The sequence below is a fragment of the Lissotriton vulgaris genome, chromosome 3_1 (assembly GCF_964263255.1).
Source record: "Lissotriton vulgaris chromosome 3_1, aLisVul1.2, whole genome shotgun sequence".
Lineage (NCBI taxonomy): Eukaryota > Metazoa > Chordata > Amphibia > Caudata > Salamandridae > Lissotriton > Lissotriton vulgaris.
The window spans coordinates 870,239,941-870,253,994 of NC_141689.1; the positions used below are offsets into that span (position 1 = coordinate 870,239,941).

Consider the following 14,054-nt stretch of genomic DNA (forward strand, 5'->3'; position numbering starts at 1 on the left):
ACTCACGTCTGAGCATACCCATCCCACTCGGGGTGACAAATGCAAAAACCACAGTTGATGGACAGAATGCAGAACAAAGCTTGTTTCCGGTCCAGGGAAGACATGGCTTGGCAGTTCGAGCTGGACTGTTCCCATGAGGCACAGGTTCAGACTGATTTGCATTTAGCCATGAACCTCTTGCCCTTTTGTGTGGTCCCAGATTAGAAAATAAATATTTATGGGACGCTCTGTAGTACTCCAGCAGGACCCAGTGAGGCTTCCATGAGGTAATGTGGCACTCTCTCAGGACCCTGCGCAACCTTACCACATGTTCCTTTAGGAGTACCATGGTGCAGTGAAACAAATTCTAAAAAATAAAAGGTACATTTTTGGGGGGGCTGAGGGACCATGGGGGTTTGGACAGCAATGGGTCATTGGCCGCCAACAGGAAGGTTAGGCACCTGTGGGGTGTAGGATGCAATGGGTCGTGCGTGGCTGGTGGTTAGCTACCTGCGGGGTTGGGTGCAGGATCTGGCCTGCGACCAGGCCCTACATCCAACCCTCTACTGCGGTAGAATAGTATGTGCAGCGAGGAATTTGGGTGAATATGATCAAAAAGTCCCAGAAATTCTCTGAGAAAAAAACACGAAGATTAAAGAGACATTATAGTTAGATATGGTAATAATATCTACCTTTACTTTTAAAAAAGTGGAAATTCACTGAAAAAAGGGTTAGGAGATATTATAGTTAGGTAAGGAAAAAACATCTACCTTTACATTTTAAAAAAGCTTAGAAATGTACTGAAATGCTTAATGGTTAAAGTGATATTATGGCCAGGTTTTGTAATATTATAAACATTATTGTTTGAAAACAAAAAAAGCATTGACATTCACCAGTCATGTTTAATGAGCTAGCTATAACTTGCGCCCCTGCCATGCACTGCCTATGACCTCACATATTACATTATTCATGACATGTTAAATGACACTGAATTTGCCCATAGGTGGTGGTCCCTGGGGAGGTCTATGGGCCCCCAGTACAAAATTAAACAGCTCTGGGGAAGTGGTGGTCCCTGGAGCATGGGGGGTGGGGGGTCCGTGAGTTTCCCCAGATTTATTTTTTATTAGCCCTGGGGAGGTGGCTGTCCCCAGGGCTGCTGGGGAGGCCTGTATTCATTTCATAAATAGACCCCGGGAGGTGGAGGTCCTAAGGGCACGGGGGTCTGTAAGGCCCCCCCATTACTTATAAATAGGCCCCAGGGACCTGGCTCGACTGGGGGATAAACAATAGACGAGCCTCTGCTTCTCTTTTTAAAACAAATTTCAGCGAGAGCCGCAGCTCCAGTGCAACTCCCACTGAAATTGTTTAGGAAATAAGCTTTTTTTGCCCTTGCCCCCCCTCCCCCCACCCCCCAAGAGGCCTAGTGGGGCAGCCAACACTTCCTGCTTTGAAGTGTTGGCAGCCAATCGGATTTGAGGATGGGAACAGTTGGAACCTCTGAAGATTCTTGTCCCTACATATACAAATTTGCATTTCGGTTAATATCTGTAAAACTACTAAACGGATTTACACCAAATCACAAATAGGCACTTCCCTGGACCAATATCTACCTTTCTCCCAAATTTGGTGTAATTCCGTTCAGCAGTCCGGGCTGAAGCAGTGTCTAAAGTTCCTATGGGAAATAACATGGGGAAAATGTGTTTTGGGACTCCTCTTTTTCTTGGCCCCCGCTTGACGGTTCACCACAAAACTTTGAAGACAGCAGCTGGCGTGAGCGTGGTGGATCTACTTTTATTATTTTAATGTCTCTTGCTTATGTTGTTGAGTTTGTGTGTGAATTTATTGGGGTTCTGTAAGTAGGAGAATGCAAAAAAGAGTCTGTGGGATGATAAATGGATTCAAGAGTGCTAAACTGAGTGACAGAGTGCATGTATGATGGCTTATTGAATGCCTAAATATATTATTGACTCAGGAGGCACTTCCATTTAAAAGCCAGGCCTTTTGGCATTGCTGGTTCTTGTTCAGAATGTGCTTTAAAATGTACGGTTTGCCTACCATTTTCAAATGCTCCCTTTAGTGTTAGACTCTTGCCAATCTTAATTGTCAATTTTTGTCCTATTATTATTTGCGGCCTGATTCACAAATTTTGCGTATTCCATCTCCCAAATTATACATTAGGCCCTTAGTCACTAGTCCCATCAAAGTAAGTGACTCCTGTTCATTTCAAAATCTTGTTGAACGAGCCATAGACTCCACAAGAGTCGTGCAATTTTAGTAAAATAACACCGGAGATCAATATCACAGCAGATAGCTAAAGGCAAAGTTACAGTTAAAAAGAATCATGCAAAATGTCCGGTACTTATCCCAAAAGTGGAAATGATGATTTAGTGGAACGTCAGTTGCTGCTTTTATTGGAGAACTTTGGGTAAAAATTGGGAGGATTGCAGATGTGTCCTTCTTTAAATAATGCAGAATAGACACAAATAGCATCGGTAATTATTTTCTCCTGTTTATGTTCACTGTTTCTTTTTTTCTATCAGCAGGCACGATCCATTTCTGTATTTTGCAATTTGATTAGTTTTCTGGTTGCACCTATGGTTTGTTCACCAATTCTACCCACTTAGTGGGAAACTGAAGAAATAACCAAACTAGGAAGTACTGACCACCAGTTACAAACATGATGAAATAATGTGACAACATTTATTACTCAGTGTGATTGCAGTAAACGCTGTGTTGCCTTTTTCAGAAATGTTGTAATATTTTGATTATTTACTTAGACCAGTCCGAAGAAAGTAAAAAAAAATCGTTGTATTGTTACAATGCTCAACATTCTGGAAGAAAAGAAAGTATAAGGGCCCTATTAGAGGTGGTGCCCCGGGGTTGCAATGGGCATTTGGGCCCGCTTTGCGTGCCCCCGGGGCACTTTGGTATTATAGAAGGGGACGCAGATACTTGTGCATCCCCTTCTATAAAAACGACAGCACTGGTGCACTTAAAGTGCCAGCGCTATCAACAGAGGTTGTTTTCTCATTTTCATATTTATGACTATGCGCCCGCACCACATTATAGACACGGTGCAGAGTCAAAGAGGCCCTCAGAAGGCGCACTGACAGTGTGCCATTTAAAAGGTGGCGCACTATAAGTGAGCCTCCTGACAGCAGACCTCTGCAGGGGTTAAAGGGGGTCACATGTACCCCTCAGACATCCCTTTGCAGGCGGGTGCAGTCACTGATTGCCCCCGCCTGTAAGGGGATCTCTAAACCCTTTTGAAAGTGCAGGCGGGTGCTGCCTGCACAGTGAAAACACTCCGTGTTTTTCACATGAATGCGCTGCCCTGGGGGCAGTGCGAGTTTGCGGCTGCCCTGGGGGCAGCGCATACACCATAATGGGGTGCATTTTCACTGTTTGCGCCCGGCATACCTTTTGAAAGGTGCGCCAGGTGCAAAGTAAACAGTGATAACGTGTAATAAGGCCCCTGATCTGAATAGACAGTACATCGATATATAATTTTTAGACGACAGGAGCCAAAGGTTACAATCCTGACCCATCCAATGGGCCTGGCTCTGTAATCATGAAAATGTTTGGAATGGCGATTATGGAGATGCGTCCAGTGTGTATAGTTTAGTAAAGCTGTGTAGGCTGGGCCCTTGTTGGCAGTGAGGTCAAGGTCTGATGATGCGTACTGTGCGGCTCCTCTTTAAACTCCTAGCAGGTATACAGCACATTGAGTAAGTAGGTGCAAGCACTTTCAAGCAGGACTCCTTCACTTCCCATTGGCCAAAATCAGAGCCTCATAGCAGAGCAGCAATCCTCTTAGGTTCCTGTGTTGTAAATGACACTGTAATAACACTGCTGATGTCGTTGGTATGAGTACCCTGTTAATCCCACTGGAAGCAGAACCAAGAGTTTTTGGCTCTATTTGGATTATACGATTTGTGAAACAAACTGCTGATCTGGAATTTTTCACCTGGACACCTTAACACCAAAAAACTCCCATAATAAAGGGAGAAAAAGAAGTGGAAATTGGTGCTGAAACACCAATTCCAGCATGGCAATCCCCAAAATCTTGTAATCAGTGGTAATGGCGCACCCACAAATGCCTCAAATACAGTGTTTGTAGTTGCAGGGTGGGGAGGGAAATATGGTGCTGAATTCTAGTACACTTGTAATGAACTCGTTAGTAGGTTTCCGTTCTTTGAAATGATATAAGTCTGCACTTCTCGGGCAGGATTGCAGTACGCAGCATTTTACGGGCATTTCTCAGCAGCTCTGATATACTTTTATTGGAGCAATAAAGATATTTCTCAGTACTGTTGCTCTACCTTCGAAGAAACAGAACCAACACATGTCAACATGGTCTTTATAAGAAAAAACAAAGATATGGGTTACAGCATGTGCACTGTTAAAACTTATACAGTTACTTCATCCTCACAACTGAATCGCGATATGATTAGGCAGCCAATTCAAACTTGATGTGATGTTTCAGCTCACGTCCTTCGATGGTGTCATCTGAATCAGTCTTTAACTTGCTTTGATCAATTCTTCAGAGATTCTCTAGCTAGTTTAAAATCAATCAAATCTGGCTCTCCTTTAGAGCCATGTCCTCCAAAAATCTTACATCTGTCTTTGGAATATTTTAGTGATGCACTATCACCCATTCTCAATGCATCTATTGCCACTGCCTTTGGGCTTCTTGCTCGGAAACATGCATTTGTTACCCTGCTATTGAAAAACTACAAATGATCCAAATACCCTGAGTAATTATTGTCCAATATTTGCAATTTATGTAGCATTAAAGATCTTAAAAAAACATATTAACAGCCAACTCTCTACTTAGCTTGAAAAATATAAACGTAATTTAGTAGTAATGTCCAAGAAAAAGGAGCGTTAATCAGTTTTCCATGTTCATCAATAAATTCTTGAATTTATTAAATACAATCCAGTCCACAGGCCAATGATTTCCAATTCAATTCTAAAGTTCAAGCTTTATTCATGAAAGTACATCCAATCATCAGTTCCATTGATTTCTTTCAGTCTGATTTCATGAATTCAATTTCATTACATATTTACAGACAATTCCATAAATTCTTTACAGCCTACGCATTTCGTCCTAACACAGGACTTCATCAGGGCTGAATAGCACCTTGTTATTGTAACTTTTTCTGAGTAATCAATTCCACCTTAATACGTTTTCTTACTGCGTCTATAATCTTACGGAGGGATTTATCAGACCTGTTGTTCAGGGAAACGACTGTACCACGAGGGATTGAGATCATGAATATGTTTTGATTGAAAAGTGTGACGACCGTGATAAGTTGATTAAAATTCATATACAGAAATTAAGGGCCCATGACCGGGGTAGATATGAAGATTGGGAACAAGTTCATTATTGGATATTGGATCTATAATATGAGGCACTAGAAGACTTTAATTAAGATTATAGACCAGTAAGAAAAGTTATTAAGGTGGAATTGATTACTCAGAAAAGGTTACAATAACAAGGTGCTATTAAGCCCTGATGAAGTCCTGTATTAGGACGAAACGCGTAGGCTGTTAAGAATTGACGGAATTGTCTGAAAAGATGTGATGAATTTGAATTCATGAAGTCAGACTGAAAGAAATCAATGAAACAGATGATTGGATGTACTTTCATATATACAGCTTGAACTTTGGAATTGAATTGGAAATCATCGTTCTGTGGACTGGATTGTATTTAATAAATTCAATCATTTATTGATGAACAAGGCACACTGATTAACAGACTGTGGCCTTAGAGCGGTGGACCACAAAGAGTTGAGCGTTGTGACTGAATCATTATTGAATTTCTGGAAATCAGACCAGTGCACACATGGTTTAAGCCTTTACTGCCTTGGGTTCAGTAATTATTGTGTAATTTAGTAGTACTAACACACAGGCACAGGCTCAGGGTTCATGACCTAAACCTCCATGGGCGCAATGTCCTTTTTGACCAATTTATAGCCAAGTAATTTATAATCTACATAGGATTAAGGTGTAATTAGAAAATATTGAAATGTGCTGTATAAAATCTCTAAGACATGACAGGAAAAGACATTACATAACACACGTAACATAATTAGCCCATAGTATTAATACTCATTCTCAAAGCAGGATTGGAAATTTATAATCTAACTGGTTTTGAATGGTTGTGCAATTTGTGGTTCAACAAAGCACAGCTGACAAAGCAATTGGCAATAAAACATAGTGCTCGCAGCGAAAGTACGTAAAACAGGCAGAGGTCATAAAAAGTACAAGAAGCCCACATACAAAAGGTGGCATTAAAGCATAAATACAGTGAGGCAAAGAAGCATAGCTATTTAAAAATATATGGTAACAGAATGTGTTTGTTTACAAAACAAACTAGCTCCAGCAACAAAATCTGTGGATGAATACTGCAAAAGGAAGAGGTGCTTGGTACATGCTCCATGGAAAACGCAAACACATGAAGGGATAAAGGAAAACAACAGGAAATTGTGAGCAGTAACAAAGGAAAATCAAAGAAAAGAGAGTGTCAAAAAAGCAAATAAATGGTAAGTAATAGATGGGCTGGAAGCCCCTTTTAAGATTTGTTTTATTTGCAAGAGCTTTGGAAAGCCCAGCTGAAGCACTGGGCAGGTGGAACCTAAAAAGGAGGCTCTGTAAAAAAAAATATATATGTATACCTATATATTTGTCAAGGATCACATAATTTTATTAAGCAGGTGTAGAAGTGTTTGGGCATTAATATTATTTGTATATTAATAACAATGTGCATAATATGGATCTTCACTAAAATTTTCATGTGTACACTTGTATGATGCAATTACCCATGAAAGAATTTTGATATGACCCGTTAAAGTGACTTTTCTTGGCATATGCTAGCTAAGCCTAAACAGGGCCTTAACGTCATCATGAAGGCCTCACCCTGCACATTCGCTGTTTATTATTCTGCTGCATGTATAAATGCAAGTCATGTTTCTTTATTTCTTAACTATGTTGTTCGCCCTCTAGCATGGGCTCAGTAATGTTTCAACCGTCAAGGTTTCTTCTTCCTGCACACTGTATTGCATTTATTCACAGTAGTTCACTTTTGTTTTGTAACTACTTTGTTCTGCCATCTTCGCCTGGCATTAGAATAGAGGGGGCTGAGTCTATATTTGAGTAGTCAAGTAGTGCTTCGGTGGTAAGGCAGGATGAGGCTTATTAGTACCTATGCTCTAATTTGCTGAAATTGTAATTCTTTTTTACAATATGATGAATTTGCAGTTCTATTATATTCTGTGAGAAGATTATATAAACCCTTCAATTTGGAGGTGAGCCAGAACTCTCATGAGACCTTTCCTATGCTACTAGGGATGCTTTTCGATTTATTTCTAATTTTGCTGCTCATTTAGGACTTAGAATAGTTTTGATTGTGCCTATTATTCCATACGGCCCTATTGCTATGTGCCTTCATGGCAATTACTTTTTTACATTTGCTCTTTATTACTTTTGCCTTGTACCTTTTGAATTTGTGCAATAAATATTCCTAAATATTGTAATTCCACCCTAGAAACCACTTATTGAGTCTGTCCTTCTTCATTTGACTGTATTTTTGATATGCTGTTTTGCACCTTATCTAGGGACACATTGCCTCATGAAATTGTGGTTCAAAGCTTTCCCTGATCCGTTGTTGAGGTGTCTTTTGGGAGTGGAAGATTGTAGATGTTTCCAGCACCCATACAGGAAAGCCCAGGTTGATCGCAAGTTACCTAGTTCCACATTGTACAGTTCAGCCACTAAACGAATATCTGGTTCTTTTGCCCGTTTTAGACCAAAAGGTCAAATGCTTTGCCTAAAATTCTTGGCAAGGGAGGGTAAAGCGTAAGTAGCAGACAGAAGCCACATGAAAGCTTGGCTCGCTTTGGGCTCGATGGCCCAAAAAGACCTCGATCTGAGCTGGAGGCTTGCATGAGGCTCGAGCCTTCAGTGATTTGCCCACCTCTATGTTTAAGCAGGATACATTCGGTGCCAGTCTGCCAGCGTTAAAGATAGCCCAACCTTGGTGATTTGTGCGTGGACTAAATGAAGGAGAGCACCAGACGGGCGAATGTCTAAGCGATTTATACAATTATAAAATAAATAAAGGCCATTAGATCTTAAGATGGAGAGAGGAGAGGCGTTTGATCCATTTGCCCACATTGATTGAAGGACTTTGGATGGGTAAACAGCCATGTTGCAGTGACTAGTACATGCAGCAGACGGCCAGCCGCTGTGAGGAACCAGGGATCCTCGACCATGGGCCCTAGCACAACACAAATATCAGTGACAAACTTGCTGAAAACCAAACTGTCCAGGCTGTCATATAGCTAAGACCTGAGCCTCCAAGTCACACCGCCCCAGGAATACCAGGTGCTGCATGTCAGCTGTAGGCAGCTGACAACGAGCTGCCACTGCCTGCCACCCAACCACAATACACCAAGACCAACCACTGCACCAACATTACTAAGCATGGCACTCTTGCGAATCCTGCCAGTTACTGAGTGTCATTTACTTCCGTGCCAAACACTTAACAGATTAGCAACCACAATACAACATAGCACACACAGCTATATTTGTGCATTCTCCACTCCACAGCATAATATGCAGGGAGACGCGCACATCTCTAGGAATGTATGCATTTCTGTTAAAAAAAAGATCCGAATTGGATACAGTAACCCTGCTGAGTACAGAGAAACCATTCATCCCCACAGAGCTGTGTATGGTCATGCCTTACATGCCACACGTGACATGCATGCGTGTAGCTCCTGCTAGGACTGATTTGCGCTGTACATCAGTGCATGCAGTGATCGACGCTCTTGTTTTTGCTTAGCAGATGTGTACTGTGGTTTTTGCAAACACCTGCATTGTATTACCTTGTCAGCGGACTCTGGCAGGTCCACCCTGGTTGTTGTGCCCGGAGCTGCTGGGCGACGGTGAACTTTGCTCCACTCTGCAGGACATGTGGGAGGGACACCACCGCCAAACGCCGGAGTTTCTCTTCTCCTCGAGGGATTGGCCGCGTCCTCGTGCCGTGCCTCTGCCCCTGCACACACCCCCTGCAGGCAGCCCTCGCCCGCCCAGGTCTCCTCCCCGGCCCGGATGTGGAGCTGCTTTTAAAGGCTGTGCAGGGCGCGTGGGGCTCCGGCAGTGCTCATCACCTCACATCTCTCCCTGACAGCCCCACCGAGCCGCAGCCATGTCGGACCAGGCCCCCTTCGACACCGACGTCATGACACTGACCCGCTTCGTGATGCAGGAGGGCCGGAAGGCCAAGGGGACGGGGGAGATGACCCAGCTGCTCAACTCCCTCTGCACGGCCGTCAAAGCCATCTCCTCCGCCGTCAGGAAAGCGGGGCTCGCGCACCTGTAAGTGGACGCCTCGGCGCGAGCCGCAGACCCGCGCAGGGCACGCACTCTACGCAACACACGCAAAGCATGCACGTTCACTCAGGGTGCACATACGCACACAGGCTGTCTCTCTGTAGCGCATTCCTACAAGCGCTTCCCATTCATACACGCATGTTCACGCTCAGTCTCACGCAGAAACCGCACTCTCTTTGACGCACACACTCAAAAACACAAGACACACTCACAAATAGAAAGTGACACATCAAAATGATAAGTGCACCTACACACTGCCACCCAACAAGCAAAAACACTGATAGTGATCGATTTCTCAACAATGATGGTAAAAACTTTAAGGTATTTTTTCCAGCTGTGATTCTGTAGTTTTTTTCATGCAAGGTGTGACTCTTATACTCGCATACTGCGAACGAAGTCGTATCTAATTGAGATCAGGGTGCGGATGGGTGTTTATGAAGGGCACAATTAAATGCTTTAAAGCTGAGGCAGAAGGAAGTGTGGGTTTCTCACAGTGCCTCTTAGGGAGTCATAACCCCTTCGGTGCTCATGGCGAGCTGAGCTCGTCATGACCACACCCATTTTTATTATGGCCCAGCGATGGTGATAAAGGTGTACAGACTATATGCTCATCCAGTCACTGGCCTCTCTGCTGAGCAAACATTAATGGTCACTTATGTACCTTTTGTAACAGTTGGAAAATTTGTGAAGGAGGTACTCAACTTTTCAAATATGGCCAGTGTAAAAGGAAAATAAAATACTGTGTTTTCAGTTTCGTGGGTGGGTTGTGTGTGGAAAGGTAAGTGGATGAGTTGTAAGGCGATACATGCAGAAGGGAAGGGGTATAAGTGACTAACAGATTGCAAGACTCCAGGGGAAAATGCTGTGAAGGGGATAACAGGAGTAACTGGAAAACCTAAAAGACCACCACCCCTTCCACAGACCGCAGTGATAATGCTCAAGTCTCATATTTCCAGCATTGAAACGTTTCCAGTTCTAATTATTCTCTACAGTCATTGTTGTTACTCATTCGATTGATACTGCTTGCAAGCATTGGCAAAGCAAATAGGACTTGTTTTAGGTGCAGATCTGTTGTGTTAAATTATTGGCTGTAGTAATAGAAAACAAAGAAAGGGGCATGCTTTGTGAAGCTCAGGATTATAGTTTACATTTTTAAAGCCACACCCTAATTTAAATAGTCCACGCCTCTTGGAAAGGATTCATAGCTATGCTTCTTTGGCTGTGTCCCTTTTAGAGACCCCACTAACCTCCTTTAACCCACTTAAAATACTGCTTTGGCACCTACGTACGATTACCCTCAGGAAACAAATCAGAGTCTCCGTATCTGCAACTCGCAGTCTCTCCACAGTCCCTGTGCAACTAACTTAATCGATAGATCAGTAGGTCAAGGCGCCTACTGTAGGTAAAATGTGAATTCCCATAAGTAAAACTAGTGACCTTATTATGGTTGATAAGCCAGCATCAGTAGGATGAGGGATATTTGCAGCTGTTACCATAATGCTTTGCAGTAGGCTGTTCTTGTCTGAAACACCCAAATTGATAAGGTTTTTACTGTACCAGTTTCTGACACATTACAGAGATTCTATTTGTAGAGTGCAACAGGACGGGCAGCTGCCGGTTAGAAATGCTACTATAATATGGATGACCTTTACTGACAATGATGTAGTCATCAACAGTGCATCAAGTGCAGTGGCGTCAGGCCCCAAGGTTGTGAAGGATGCACAGCACGCCCAATTATGTCCATTATTAACTATGGGAAAGAGAGGCTCGTTTTCATTGCTTGCATCAAGACCCATGGCTCACTTTCTTACACAAGACCATTCAAAATGGGATTTTGGGGTGCCAAAAAGGCACAGTCTCCAAATCTTGAATTATTTTTATTGTTTGACCTGGAAATTTAAAATAACAAATAGAAGTGAAAAGCATTACACGCGCCAAGCTTTAGTTCTCAAAAACACTTCTACAGAGGGCACAGCGGGCCCTGTGGCATAGTGGCAGCTTGCATGACACAGAGCAGTGCACTTATCTCTGCAGCACTTCCAGGCCATGAGTGTATGCACCCTTCTAACAGATCTCTGATAGTTCTCAATACTTAGAATGCCAAAGGGTTTCCTGCAGAATAGACATAGTGGCCTACTACATGTAGGCTGCACTCCTGACCGACCCCAGCCTCAAGATCCTCCAGGTACATTAACCCTCGCTCTAAGCTACCTTACTAGCTTCCATGGTGAGGGTGTTGGCTCGATATAAAGTTACAATATTGCGCAACACCTATAGGGAGCAAGGCTTTCTGACAGCCCCACCCTCACCCAAACCTGCGCTGGCACCCATCTACCTTATGTGCCAGCGACATGTTTTGTTGTATGTAGCATTTACATATGGCTTACTACATGAACTGCTGTGAAAGGCACTTTCAAAGTCACGTTTTCCTTTTTAGATGAAATTCTTAGCTCGCCAAACTTGCACATAATTGCATGTTGCACTTTGCTATCAGGGATACCTGTCGTGCATGTAAGCTGTTTCCTGACCTCTGACCTGAAATGCAGCAGAACCTGATAAACGCTGAGGGGGGCTTGCAGCACTCCACAGGCCGAGTTTATAGTGAACATTGTCTTCTCCGCTTATCTTCACGGTCGTCTGTTTTATGATGCTTTGTAGTCAAGAACACGCAGGCTTTAAAGAGCAAAGATCGCAATATATGGATTTGTCGTTGCATCAAGAATAAACAGAAGGCCTTCCTTTTAGGAGCAGGCGTTGCCACGCTCCAGCCAATCACCGAGCTTCCCCTGCACATGCAGATAGGAAACGGCCTGACGCCAGCACAAGAGTGGGTCTGTGCTTTAAAGGTTCACATATCCCAGCCTCTGTGGTTGGGAGGGGGATAGCAGCATGTTGACCGAAACCTGCGCTACTTCATCTCAGGCCCAAAAGGATATGCGCTGCTATTTCATGCTAGGCTTATACTCTTATTCATTCACGTCACTTTTGCACTTTTCACCAATTTCCATGTATCTTGCTTCATCCTCTGTGGAAAGGAATTCGTAAAATGAAAAACAAGAGAAACTATCCTATAGAAAACATCTTACACGGTGGGGTGGGGGAGAGGACGATCCTCCGCGGGTGCTGACGCAGGATTACCGACCCTTTAAGGACAATGCCGAAAATGTTCGATATTTTAGAGGCTAGCAGTCAGAAGTAAAGTCATGTGCAAATGGTCCTTATGCCATGCCTTTTTTGCAAAAGCAGAATGCCCACCATTTTATATCACATAACATTATGTTTTCCTTTAAGATATGTGAGTGGAGTGGTGTGGCTCACTGGTTAGAGGGGCAGACCCGGAAGCAGAGAACAGCCCGGGACCAGGGTTCAATTCAGGACGTGGCAGGGTCGTGGACCAGGGTCAGCGGACTTGATAATTCTCGCCTTGGTGCCTACTCTAACCAGGTATCACACTCGGCAACTCTGGGCATTAGCTTGCCTCATCTCTACAACGGCCCCCCACATTCGCAGGGGATGCCTGGTTTCACCTTGGAGATACCCAGTAGGGACCATCTCACAGGAATAGCCAGGACGGGTTCCCCAGCGGTCTACAGTGCCACGACGCCTCAGGGCAGCAGTGCGCTTTACAAGACCACATACATTACATTACATTGTGTTTTTGGACGCCTCGAGTTATAAACCCTTCCTGCATCCTCATTGGCTCTGACGTTACCCTAGTCTGGCTCTAGTGTTGCACAGTGGCGTATCCAGTATGTCATGGGCCACCATAGTACAAGGAAGGAAATGGGCCCAGTGGCTGCTGTTCGAACTGTAGAATACAGCAATAATCAAGGTTCCACTGGACCCGGTGCCACTGCACCTGCTGCACAGATGAAAGTAATGCCCATGATGATGCAAGTGGGTAACTCCCTTACTGTTGCCATTTACCACTTCTATAGTCCACACAAACTTCTTTCCAACTGTCCACAACAAGGGAGGGCAGTGCCTGGGCACCTTGCGATGCCATCTTCGTACCATCTTTCCTGACCCTGTGCCAACAACCTATTCTTTGCTTTAAACGTGTGGCTAAATGTTTTCTTTTCCAATTCTTAGGCTTCCTATTGTTGTGCAGCTTCTTGGGGTAACCATCCGTTGTATAAGAGCGCTATATAATTTCTCTCACTGTGAGAGCTTCTGATGATGGGTGCTGAGCGTCAGGGGAGGCCTTGCCGCATAATATGGGACCCGGGCTGTGGCAGCGCGTGTGAAACGGGGAGCTCCCTGGCCTTATGAGACTCCCACATACCCCAGAGTGACCCACGCAATAGTTTGTTTCTTAAAAGAAAACACATTAATTACTCCCTGCATCCTTTGCAGAGAACAGTCAGTGTTTTCTATGTAGCAGCCTGTGTACCTGCAAGAGGAGTAAGAAACCTATCGGGGGAGTCCATATAATAAGTATTTGTTGCCCAAAGCCAAAGTTGCTCTCAGAGCCAGCTGCTTAAGCTTCTAGGTCTGGCATTCGCCAAGATGTTTACAATTTATTAACATTTGATGTACAATATACGTACAGCCAGACATCTTTATCCAGTGATGTTATATTGCCATTCACATTTTTCCTCCACCCATCACAGCCGGCGGAAATGGGTTAGTCCGCTACAGCCATTGGCTAACATCACTGTGAGTGGTACCATTCT

General features: G+C 43.8%; 1 protein-coding gene across 1 annotated transcript in view; it reads left to right on the forward strand.

The window, feature by feature from the left end:
- The first annotated feature begins 9,077 nt into the window (after nt 1-9,077).
- Nucleotides 9,078-14,054, forward strand: part of FBP1 (fructose-bisphosphatase 1) — a 40,447-nt gene continuing 35,470 nt past the window's right edge. Inside the window, exon 1 of the mRNA XM_086961189.1 lies at nt 9,078-9,363. Coding sequence (XP_086817315.1) covers nt 9,194-9,363 — 170 coding nt within the window. The 5' untranslated portion in view covers nt 9,078-9,193. The remainder of the gene's footprint in view (nt 9,364-14,054) is intronic.